Below are 13393 nucleotides of genomic sequence, written 5' to 3'. Positions count from 1 at the left end.
ACTATAGTACCATGCAACTAATGATAAAATGAAGGGAGTTATTATTAAGGTAATGGATGGAATGATGGGAGTGTTTGGGAAGCAGAAATATGAGAATATTTCTCAATTTATGCAACAAATATTGAGCATTTACTATGTGCCAGGCAATGTCGTTGGCACTAAGGACACAGGAGTAAAGAAAACAGATAAAAGGCCCTGCCCTAATGGGGCTTCTATGCGACAGATAGTAATCAAAGATAAAATGTTAGGTAAGTAAGTGTTTTGAGGAAAACGAAAAGCAAAATTTTTAGTTATTTCTGTATTTTAATAGTTATTAACTTATTGCCACCATGTTATTTCTGTACTTACAACATTATTCTGCTGTATGTGGGGGAAAAAGTCATCTAATGTCCCAACATAGTTCAATCTTATTTGTGTATTCTCAGGTTGTGGGAGGTGATCTCATCCTCACAGGATTTTTAGCTGGCATCTATTTGTAGTTGATATATGGAACTACATTTTCACAAAGAGTCTTGTCTTATACCATTTTTATATCTCATATGAGATGTCTTGTAAGAAACTCAAGTTTAAATTCATAAGAGATTAATCATCCCACCCCCAGGCCACCCCAATCCGCCTCTTACAATTGTTTTTGGGTTATATTGTTGTAGATGTCTCATATTAGATACTCTGTTATCATCTATTTTAGCATCTGAGCTCTTGGGTTGGGACCAAGGACAAAGCCGTATATAGTGATCAGCACAGAGTTGTTGATTTTGACTATAGAGCTAATAAACAGGAGATCCTTAGGAAAAGAAATATGTAAGATAAATTAAAGGTAATTGGATTGCTAATAAAATTTTGCAATTTTACAACAAGAGCAGTGTTTTTTCCTGATTTTTTTTTTTTGACATGACAATTTATATATTTTAACTCTCCAAATGTATAGTGAATTTTGGGTCACATAATGTATGAAGTCTAAATAAGTAATTAAGGATTTTAGGACTAAAAGATGTTTTGTAACTGGTGTATTGAGATTTAAAGATTATTTCCTTAGGCCTTTTCTCCTAGAAATTTTGTTAGATTATATTGAGGTTTTTTTTTCAGTTACTAATGTTTATTTGTTAAGGGAACTAATACATTATTTTTTGGCATTTCTATGTAGAGGGTTCCTTTAAACTCTTCTCATTTTCAGATGAAGATTTGATTTTTTAAAGTGTTACTTTTATGTTCTTGATATAAAGAGCATTATATATATATGTAAAATAATGGTGTATTGGAAAATGGAACAGTTCGTTAATATTTAGAAGACTTTCCAGATTATAAATGACTTTACCTTCTTTTCTAGGTTTGTTAAAGTTTTGCACTGTAGGATTTTGTGGAATTGGGAGCCTAATTGATTTCATTCTTATTTCAATGCAGGTAAGTTTCTCAATCTAGAATATAAACTACTTTTACATTCAAAATTGAGTTCTGTGATCTCCTGTTATACTTAAAATGATTAGTATACAAGGAAACAGATATGAATGGTTGTTTTCATTTGTCTTCATGTACTAGTGCTCTACCAGTTAGTAGTTCTCAAAGACATAAGAAGTTCATTAAAAAATTCCATGCTCAAATATGATTTGTAAATGTGAGTTCAACTGAGTTAAAGAAGTTTCTTTACTGAATAACTTCTCAAAAGCTTTTTAATATATGTTGTCTCCAAGAGGGATTGTGGTTGTTTTTCAGACCGTTTCTTTTCCTCATAGTTACTGTCACCTTGTCAATTACCATAAAAGCATTGATAGGATTCTGTTATACATATGGACATTGTGGAGGCAGAGACAAGATTTTCTTTTGCACTGGACAGGCCTTCTATACTAGTATTGTGTTGTTTGCAAATTACAGAAACTGAAATCCAGCTAGCTTAAGCTAAAAAGGAAAAAAAAAAGGCGGGGGGCGTTCTTTAGAAAATCTGAGAATGTAGACCAGATATGTATAAACAAATGATACACATGTTTGGGGCTCTCCTGATAACTTATCTTGCTTTTCTCCTTAGCCTCATTTTCTCCTGCTGCAGTGAGGCTGGGGGCAGGCATAGTTTGTGAAATGCTGTCCGTAACATTTGAAAGTGCCACCAGATGTTTTCTGTTAAATTATGTAGAACTGATTGTGGTTAACTCATGAGGATTCTTAGAGAAAGAGATGAATTTTTCACAACAAATGTTGACAAACAGCATTTCAACAAGCATTTATGGAGCACCTAACATCTTCAGCAAGTGTGTCAGTGTGCATTTAGAGCATCATCTGTTTTGCTCTGCTTTCTCATATAGTATTTCCACTCTTCAATTCTGTCTGCTTGATGTTATCATTATGCTTTAAAAGAAAGTCACAATCTAGGAGATTGGGATACCATACTGTGAGGAGGAGGCAGCATATGGACCAATAAGATACCAGAATTAAACAAGGAAAATATTTGGTTTTAAAGTTGGAATTTTCCTGTCTGTACTCGTAAACATATGCCTAACCAAATATCCTGCCTTCTCTGACTGTGGGACAGGCATGCAGGCATGAAGAGGCTAAGGTACTTGTGCACATATGCTTGGAAATGAGTTTCTCACTTTCAGTGAGGATCCAAGGAATTTAATGTATTATTGGGATTCTTTGAGTTAAGATACCCACAATTCAAAGTGTCTTTGAAACTGAACCATTTAGTTAATATTTTCATGCTGGGTTCTTTGGTGATATTATTGCATTGTAGCTTTAGTTATATCAAATTATAGAACTATAGAACTAACTTGATTCAGCCACTGCTTTCTGATTCATTTATACCTGAACTTTTTACAATAAAAACTTTTTTTTTTTTTTTTTTTTTTTTTTTTGAGACAGGGTCTCACTCTGTCGCATAGGCTGGAGTGCAGTGGTGTGATCTGAGATCACTGGCAACCTCTGTCTTTGCCTCCTGGGCTTAAGCGATCCTCCCACCTCAGCCTCCCAAGTAGCTGAGACTACGGGTGTGCACCACCATACCCGGCTAATTTTTGTATATTCTGAAGAGATGAGGTTTTGCCATGCTGCCCAGGCTGGTCTCCTGAGCTCAAGCAATCTGCCCACCTCAGCCTTCCAAAGGGCTATTATTACAGGCATGAGCAACTGCACCTGGCCTCTAGTTATTTAACTTAAAGATCATCTGGGATTAGGAGTTTATCACATTAAGAAATAGAGTGTGTAAACATCTGCAGTAAATTTCCCTAAATAAGACATTTTCACAGGTGTGGTCAGTTTAGACTGCTTTCAAATTGAGGGAGATTATAATAAATCCATTTCAAGCATAGCCAAATAAGATGGGTAGCCTTATTCTTCATGTCATTTAACATATTTCACATTTGATGTTGACATCATCAGTTTTAGAGGAGCATTCCTGGGCTCGAGTGATCCTGTCATCTCAGCCTCCCAAAGTGTTGGGATTACAGGCATGAGCCACTGCGCATGGCCCTGGCTCATTTTTTTATTTTTCTTTCCTTCCCCATTCTCTCCATGACTCACTCACTCTCTCTTTCTCTCCTTCCTTCCTTCCTTCCTTCCTTCCTTCCTTCCTTCCTTCCTTCCTTCCTTCCTTCCTTCCTTCCTTTCCTCTCTCTCTCTCTCTTTCTTTCTTGCCTTTCTTGTCTTTCTATCTTTCTTTCTGTCTTTTTTGCCATTAAATATTATTTCCCAATGAGTAGCAATGTGTTTCTGTTGGACTGTGATCCCATAAATGTATCGGGCATGGATTCAAGACCTATAAAAAATAAGGTACTTTGTTTCACAGTGTTTATAACAAAAATCAAAGAGTCTAGTTATAGTTTGTCTTTGAACAGAAACAATACAAAGTGTAATGCCCATATTGTTAAAGTAAGCTTTACATGTTGCTGTATTTACTGAAAATACTTTTATGAGTTTGTCTATTTGTTATTAAACTTTGGAAGTTCTATTTTTTGTTCCTAAAAATATACAGATAATAGGAATGATGATGCATGGCATGAAATAATACATAGAATACAGTCAAGAAAATCTAAATCAGTGATACATGTATAGCATACCATCCTTCAGCTGTGGGTTATTGTTTATAACTACTACATATATAGTTATTCATAAGGTAGTTTTGAAGATTTAAAGACACTCATTCTTTTATGCCATATATATATATATATATATATATATATATATATATTTTTTTTTTTTTTTTTTTTTTGAGATGGTGTCTTCATCGCCCAGGCTGGAGTGTAGTGGCTCGATCTCGGCTCACTGCAACCTCTGCCTCCCAGGTTCAAGCAATTCTCCTGCCTCAGCCTCCCAAGTAGCTGGGATTACAGGCACACACCACTACGCCCGGCTAATTTTATATTTTTAGTAGAGATGGGGTTTCTCCGTTGGTCAGGCTGGTCTCGAACTCCTGACCTCAGGTGATCCACCCACCTTGGCCTCCCAAAGTGCTGGGATTACAGGTGTGAGCCACTGCCCCCAGCCTCCTTATATTTTTATACATGTCATAAAAGATAGATTAGACAATACAAGGTTTTTTTTTTTTTTTTTTTTTTGAGACGGAGTCTCGCGCTGTGTCACCCAGGCTGGAGTGCAGTGGCGCGATCTCGGCTCACTGCAAGCTCCGCCTCCCAGGTTCAGGCCATTCTCCTGCCTCAGCCTCCGAGTAGCTGGGACTACAGGCGCCCGCCACCACGCCCGGCTAGTTTTTTGTATTTTTAGTAGAGACGGGGTTTCACCATGTTAGCCAGGATGGTCTCGATCTCCTGACCTCGTGATCCGCCCGCCTCGGCCTCCCAAAGTGCTGGGATTACAGGCTTGAGCCACCGCGCCCGGCGACAATACAAGGTTTTTATCAGAAAAATGAGAATGTCTTTTGATTGTATTTAAACCGCTTTCCTCATTCATGCAATCTGGGCTTTTTTTTTTTTTTTTTTTTGAGATGGAGTTTTGCTCTTGTCGTCCAGGATGGAGTACAGTGGTGCGATCTTGGCCCACTGCAACCTCTGCCTCCCAGGTTCAAGCGATTCTCCTGCCTTGGTCTCCCAAGTAGCTGGGATTACAGGCACATACCACTATGCCCAGCTAATTTTGTATTTTTAGTAGAGATAGGGTTTCACCATGTTGGTCAGGCTGGTCTTGAACTCCTGACCTCATGTGATCCGCCTGCCTTGGCCTCCCAAAGTGCTGGGATTATAAGTGTGAGCCATCATGCCTGACCTGGGCATTTTTAATTATACCAAAACCACTGATGTATATTCTGCAAAACAAAAGGAAAAGAAAGTCTCCTATGTTAAGTGGAGACAAACAGCCACAAATCAGAAAGATGAGGATGTGTGGAGGGAAAATGGAAATAAGTGTTATAATGTAGAAAGTTATTGGAAGTATGCTGGGTTCTTTCTTTGTCACAGTTTTTTAAAGATTCTGTTCATCATGGAAGAAATTGCTTTTCATTCCTATTAATATAACAGAGTGGACTTCCTTAAAGGACTAGTAACCATACAAGCAGCAGAAATTCAAAAAAGTAGCATAATGTCTGAAACATTTATGAATTTTATAAATACATTTAACAGACTGGTAAAGTATGTTTCATGAATTTGATATTTATTATATGCCACTCTAATACTATATGTACTGCTTTGTATTAGTTTTTAACTTTTAAACAATGGATTTGACTTTTCACTCATAAATTTTTTGAGGAAAAATGACTTTTATTAATCTCCTATAGTACCAGTAGTATGTTAAACAGAGTATGCCCTCAAAAATTTTTGCTGATTTGGAACTGTATGCAGTATGCCTTATACAAATTGTGGCTTTGTGCCAAGTACAAGCAAGATGAGATGCTGAAAATGGTAGTTTTTTAAAAAGTCATTGTTTTCCTGTAGGACCTGTTTTAGCTCATTTGGGGCTATAACAAAACACTTTAGACTGTATTATTTCTTTCTTTTTTTTTTTTTTTTGAGACTGAGTCTTGCCCTATTGCCCAGGCTGGAGTACAGTGGTACAATCGTGGCGCAATCTTGGCTCACTGCAATCTCTGCCTCCCAGGCTCAAGCGAGTCTCATGCCTCAGCCTCCTGAGTAGCTGGGATTACAGGTGCTTACCACCACACCTGGCTAATTTTTGTATTTTTAGTAGAGACGGGGTTTCATCATGTTGGCCAGACTGGTCTTGAACTCCTGACCTCAAATGATCCACCCACCTTGGCCTCCCAAACTGCTGGGATTACAAGCATTAGCCACTGTGTGTGGCCTAGACTAGATTATTTCTAAATAATGGAAAATTATTTCTTATAGTTCTGGAGGCTGGGAAGTCCAGTATCAGGGCACCATCAGGTTCAGTGTCTGGTAAGGGCTGTCTGCTTCATGGATGGTGCCTTCTATATGTGCCCACATGGTATAAAGGATAAGGTCATTAATCCCATTAATGGACGGTGGAGCCCTAATGACTTAATAACTTTCCAAAGGCCCTGCCTCTTAGTATGAACACATTTGGGGTTAGACTTCAACATAGGAATTTTATAGGGACACAAACATTCAAAACATAATAGGGCTAAATTCCTAAATTTCACAGTGTCACTTGAGAGGTAATGAATAAAAATGAGAGTTGATGTGATAAACTATAAATTATGCCGTCATTGGAAATCGTTTTAGTGAGCACCAACTTAGGTATAATAACATGGGGTCCTTGCCCTAGAGGAACCTATGATCTTTTCCAAGAATAGTCTGATAATAGATTCCATTTATTTTTGGAAACAAAATATTTCCAGATAAGTGCCTATAATCTCAGGACTTTGGGAGGATCAGTGGAGCCCAGGAGTTTCAGACCAGCCTGGGCAACACAGTGAGACTCCTTATCTACAAAATTTTTTTTTTTTTTTTGAGACGGAGTCTCGCTCTGTCACCCAGGCTGGAGTGCAGTGGCCGGATCTCAGCTCACTGCAAGCTCCGCCTCCCGGGTTCACGCCATTCTCCGGCCTCAGCCTCCCGAGTAGCTGGGACTACAGGCGCCCGCCACCTCGCCCGGCTAGTTTTTTGTATTTCTTAATAGAGACGGGGTTTCACCGTGTTAGCCAGGATGGTCTCGATCTCCTGACCTCGTGATCCGCCCGTCTCGGCCTCCCAAAGTGCTGGGATTACAGGCTTGAGCCACCGCGCCCGGCCTACAAAATTTTTTTTAAAAATTTGCCAGGTGTGGTGGTGCATGCCTGTAGTTCCAGCTACTCAGGAGGCTGAGGTTGGAGGATCACTGGAGCCTGAGAGATCGATCAAGGTTGCAGAGTGAACTGTGATTGTAGTTCTACACTCTAGCCTAAGCAACAGAGTGCTTTTGCCTAAGCAAAAAAAAATAATAATAATAAAATAAAATATTTCCTTGGGGACTGTAGGCCTAATAAACACTTTCCTTAATTTTTATCTTTTTAAAAATCTTTGCATTTTACAAACATTTTTAAAAGCCTAAGCTTTTCAGTTTAGACCAAAATATGGCCAAGGCTATGGAATCACCTCTGTGTGAGCCAGTTTGTTTGGTCAAAGACATAGCCTATCCCTTTTTGATCAAAAGAAGGACTAATAGCATAATTGCCATAATCTACTACCAATGCTGGAAAAGGTGGTATACTTGATAGTTTGCTAGATGTAGGACAATAATACATAAAAACAGAGGCCTTTTTTTTTTTTTTTTTTTGAGATGGAGTCTCGCTCTGTTGCCCAGGCTAGAGTGCAGTGGCACAATCTCAGCTCACTGCAACCTCTGCCTCTCGGGTTCAAGCAATTCTATTGCCTCAGCCTCCCGAGTAGCTGGGATTACAGGCATGCGCAACCGCGCCTGGCTAATTTTTAGTAGAGACGGAGTTTCACCATGTTAGCCAGGCTGGTCTCAAACTCCTGACCTCAGGTGATCCGCCTGGCTCGGCCTCCCACGGTGATAGGATTACAGGTGTGAGCCACAGCACCCAGCCACAGAGGAGTGTGTGTTTGTTTTTTTTTTTTTTGGGCGGAGAGGTAGGGAGACAGAGTCTCGCTCTGTTGCCCAGGCTGGAGTGCAGTGGCACGATCTTGGCTCACTGCAACCTCCGCCTCCTGGGTTCAAGTGATTCTCCTGCCTCAGCCTCCTGAGTAGCTGGGACTACAGGCATGCGCCACTGTGCCCAGTTAATTTTTGTATTTTTAGTAAAGACGGGATTTCACCATGTTGGCCAGGATGGTCTCGATCTCTTGACCTCGTTACCCGCCTGCCTCGGCCTCCCAAAGTGCTCAGATTACAGGCGTGAGCCACTGTGCCTGGCCACAGAGGACATTTTATAGATACCAAATCCTTCAAATAGCTCCCTGTGTCATTATTTAACCCTGGTGTGATTTATTGGGAAAATAAATTGAAAAACCGAAGTGACTGATAATTTTCGTAACTTTTACTCTGTCATGTGACCTTAATTAGGTAGATTTCATTTAGTTCACTTACCCTGTGGGTAGATTTTTTTTTTAGTGCCTTTAAGAGGATTTTCTTTTTTTTTTTTTTTTTTTTTTTGAGGCGGAGTCTCACTCTGTTGCCCCCAGGCTGGAGTGCAGTGGCGCGATCTCGGCTCACTGCAAGCTCCGCCTCCCGGGTTTACGCCATTCTCCTGCCTCAGCCTCCCGAGTAGCTGGGACTACAGGCGCCGCCAGTACGCCCGGCTAATTTTTTGTATTTTTAGTAGAGACGGGGTTTCACTGTGTTAGCCAGGATGGTCTCGATCTCCTGACCTCGTGATCCGCCCGTCTCGGCCTCCCAAAGTGCTGGGATTACAGGCTTGAGCCACCGCGCCCGGCCTAAGAGGATTTTCAAAACAAAGAATATCTTAAACTGGTTCTGAGACAAATCCCAAAGCTGTGTTTTCCTCAGGATGTAAATGTTGACTCTTATTCATTTCTTAAAGAATAGTGTTTATATTGGTCATTTATGATTAATATTAAGAATTATTTAAATCAAATGAAGTCAGGTGTTCTGAATGCATAAATTCTGGCACTGTGTAGGAATTTTGATAATTAAAATGTGACTAATCAGATGGTTTTAATAGCATCATCTTAAAATTAATCACACACATGTGAAATATGGATACAAAAATGTAGTCTGACTTTTAAGAAAGTATTAGTTATTTGGGGGAGTTGGGATGGATACAGGTTGCATTATCCTTTACTTGCAGACAGCTGAATCATTTGACTTTTATCACCAGATTGGTAGGTTTGCAGGAGATGATCTGATCTTGCTGATGTTATTGTTGGCATTCTTTGTATGGAGGAACTCAGAAGTCTTTTAGATAGAGAAAGCGTAGATTGATATAAATGCTCTTTTTTTTTTTCTTTCACTTCTTAATTCATTCATTACATTTGAAATTTATAAAATATTTGAGTTACTTAAGAAGCTTGACTTCACTGACAGTGCTGTTAAATGAGGGGTCATATCAATTGCTAAAGTTGAGGTGATAAAGTACTTACTGGTAACCACATTTTTTTCCCTTTATTCGTAGTAGAATGCCACCTAAGTATATATAAACAAATTACATTTTACACTAACAAAATCAAAAGTTTATAAATTGCAAACATTAATACTATAACATTAATAAGTGCAAATAAGATAATAGCTTTTTTTGTACAGTAAAATATATATAACATAAACATTGCCACTTTAATCTTTAAGTGTACAGTTCAGTGGCATTAATTATGTTCAGAATATTTTACAACTGTCACCACTATTTCTAAAACTTTTTCATCACTCCAAAAATACTGTACCCCTTAAGTAATAGCTTCCTTCCCCTTCTCTTCTCACCTTCTAGTAACATCTGTTACACTTTTTGTCTTTTTGAATTTGCCTGTTCTAAATTTTTGTTTTTACAAATAGAGACAGGATCTCACTTTGTTCCCTAGGCTGGTCTCAGACTCCTGGGCTCAAGCTGTCCTCCTGCCTCGGCCTCCCTAAGTGCTGGGATTACAGACATGAGACACTGTGCCCAGCCAGCTTCAGGATATTTCTTAGCAGAGAAATAAACTCATAATTTTAGGTTTCATATTCTGTTGTCTATGAACAAATGGACGTGGACATATTTACTGAGTAAAAAAATTCCCAGTATTGGGATATTTTACTTTATTGTTTTAGAGTCAGGGTCTTGCTCTGTTGCCCAGGCTGGAGTGCAGTGACATGATCATAGCTCATTGCATCCTTGAATTCCTGGGTTCAAACAATCTTCCTGCCTCAACCTCCCATCCAGTATGGGATATTTTAAAAGATATGTAATTTTATAATTAATAATACAATAATATACTCATAATGAAATATGTTAGAATTGGCACATTATATATGTGTATGTGGGTGCTTATAAAAGATATGTAATTTTATAATTAATAATACAATAATATACTCATAATGAAATATGTTAGAATTGGCACATTATATATGTGTATGTGGGTGCTTACAGGTTTTATTAAAAAATGGGGTTTTTATTTATTAATAAAACAGGTTTTATTATTTATTAATTTTTTCTTTGAGATAGAGCCTCACTCTGTTGCCCAGGTTGGAGTGGAGTGGTATGATATCTGCTCACTGAAACCTCTGCCTCCTGGGTTCAAGTAATTCTCATGCCTCAGCCTCCCTAGTAGTAGCTGGGATTACAGGTGTGCACCACAATGCCCAACTAATTCTTGTATTTTTTTTTTTTTTTTTTTTTTGTAGATACTGGGTTTTGCCATGTTGGCCAGACTGGTCTTGAACTCCTGGCCTCAAGCAGTCCTCCTGCCTTGGCCTCCCAAAGTGCTGGGATTACAGGCATGAACCACTACACCCTGTCTTAGGTTTTATTTTATTTTATTTTTTAAATTTGACAAAGGAATATGGATCTAAATAGTTGAGAAATCTTGATAGCTGATCTTTTTTTTTTTTTTAAAGTAAATAAAACAGTTTCTTGTGTGACCAGATAGTTCATAGAAAAGTGTGTTGATGATACTTGGTAGTGGCTTAAGCTGAGGTCTTTGTATCTAAATCTTGTAGTCATAGAAGACATTAAAACTTTAAAAATACTGTACCAATCAGCTTATTCTATTCTTCATTATAATCAATAAGAAAAATTGAGATCCAGGAAGGAATAAATTATTTGATCCTGCAGCTAGTTATAGAAAGAGACAGCTTTCTCTTCCAAGTTTTCCTTTCAGTTTAGTGCTTTACCACACTGACTTAATTTGGTTATTTAAATAGGGTTGCGTTCTGTCATCCAGGCTGGAGTGCAGTGGTGTGATCATAGCTCACTGCAACCTTGAACTCTTGGGCTCAAGCAATCCTCCTACCTTAGCCTCTCAAGTAGCTGAGACTACAAGTGCACGCCATGGCACCTGGCTAATATTTTGTTTTCTTTTTTTTTTTTGTAGAGGCAAAGTTCTTGCTTTTTTGCCCACACTGGTCTCAAACTTCTGGCTTCAAGCAGTCTTCCTGCCTTGGCCTCCCAGAGTGTGGGGATTATAGTTAATTTTTATGTAAATTCATAAAAAAGTGTCAAGCCAAATCAATTTAATCTTTAACAAGTAAGTCAATGTGCATAATAGCACCTGGCATGGTGTGTGGCACATACGTGCTTTGTAAGTACTACTTGAATATTAACGTGTAGTTCACTAGAATAAGTTCCCTGTTAGCAGAGATGGTATTTTATTCACTGTGTATAATGTCTAGCATAGAATCTGGAATATCATGGGATTAAATATTTGTTGAATAGTTTTAAGATCAAATTTATTTTTAAAATGAGGAATGCTTTATGGCAGTGTCCTTCGATTTTAAAAACAAAGTCCATACTCTCCATATATTTTTAAATTGACATTTAAGTTTTCTATCATAAGTTTAAATAGTTGCAAAGGATATAACTTCTAGTCTGCAAATATTTACATATTTAAATAAAAGTGTTACATCAATTTTGAAATGTCTCCAACATAATATAAATATAGGATTTTAAATATCACCTACTTTAAAAAGATGTGCGTGAACTCTTCACTAACCATTATAATTTTTACGTTGCTTCTTTTCTTCCTTTATTTTTATTCCTCTTCTACAGAATTTTATCCTAACATAATACAGTTTTATGTTTAAAAGCTTCCTACTAGGCTGGGCACATTGGCTCATGCCCTAATCCCAGCACTTTGGGAGGCCAAAGCAGGCAGATCAGTTGATGTTCTTAACCATTATCCTAGTACTGGGAGTTTGAGACCAGCCTGTTCAACATAGTGAAACCCTGTCTCTACAAAAAAATACAAAAACAAAATTAGCTGGGCATGATGGCGCACACCTGAGGTCCCAGCTACTTGGGAGGCTGAGGTGAGAGGATCGCTAGAGCCCAGGAGGGGGAGGTTGCAGTGAGTCAAGATCATGCCACTGCACTCCAGCCTGGGTGACTGAGATCCTGTATCCAAAAAAAAAAAAAAAAAAAAAAAAAACAAAGAAATCTTCCTACTAATCATCTTATTCATTAAAATTAAAATATTTAAAAATTTTCTGTGATTTTTTTTTGGATTGTCATTATAATAATGATACACAGTTGATCAAAACAGCATAAACATGTTGCAAATTATTTTTAAGCAAAAAGATGTAAAATGTTATTGGAAATGCATCTTTGGAACAGATACAGCAGAATATATTTTTGGACCTTTGAGTAAAGGATCGTTCCCTAAATCCAATATTTTGAGTTATCCCTTTGTTTGGCACTTCAGAGGCTTTCACACCTCAGGGAAATAGTCCATCATAAGACTCGGGGTATCCTGGATGGTAGGTATGCTTTACTATTAACAAGTGGGAGAAATGACCACAGTGAGGAGAAGTGGGAAGGGAAAACTGACAGGATGCTTCCACTGTAGCATGGTATCAGGCAGATTTGTTTTACAAAGAGTATTTAGGGAATTAAGATCTCAAGATTGATTTCCCCTCTGGGCCCACATACACCTTGGTAAATCTTTGTCCACCTTTAAGGCTACAGTTTGAAGATTGCTACCTTAGAGGATAATTTATAGAGATTACGTTAACTAGATTGTCACATATGTGATTAAGTGGACAAGATGATGGTAGTGAACGTGTGTTGTTTTTCCTACCTCTTCCTTTTCCATTCCAGGTGGTTCTGGCAGGACTGTCAATGATACTACCTCATCTCCCACAGGCGGCCTGGCCTGGCCAATCATTAAATCTGTTCCCGTGGATATAGTAGGTTTGTCCACAGTAGGCATAAAAACCAAGCAGATCAATAAAAGTCTTTCCCTGGAATTGGTATATAAACATTGGGGAAGAAAATTTTACTTTCTTTATTAGGAGCTGCTGAGCCGGGAATATGTGACTCTCGAGCTGTTGGCAATTAGTTAGAGTGCCACTCTGCAGAATGAAGACAAGCAGAGCTAAGCAAGGAGGCAGG

The 13393-nt window shown here is 38.3% G+C and overlaps 1 protein-coding gene across 1 annotated transcript in view; it reads left to right on the top strand.

The window, feature by feature from the left end:
- TM2D1 (TM2 domain containing 1) overlaps positions 1-13393 on the top strand; it is a 39662-nt gene that overhangs the window by 23541 nt on the left and 2728 nt on the right. The window contains exon 5 of the mRNA XM_025357629.1: positions 1328-1401. Within this exon, the coding sequence (XP_025213414.1) occupies positions 1328-1401 (74 nt within the window). The remainder of the gene's footprint in view (positions 1-1327; positions 1402-13393) is intronic.

This window comes from Theropithecus gelada, chromosome 1 (genome assembly GCF_003255815.1).
Source record: "Theropithecus gelada isolate Dixy chromosome 1, Tgel_1.0, whole genome shotgun sequence".
NCBI lineage: Eukaryota > Metazoa > Chordata > Mammalia > Primates > Cercopithecidae > Theropithecus > Theropithecus gelada.
Note: the sequence above shows the minus strand (reverse complement) of the source record. Positions and strands in the feature narration are given on the sequence as shown.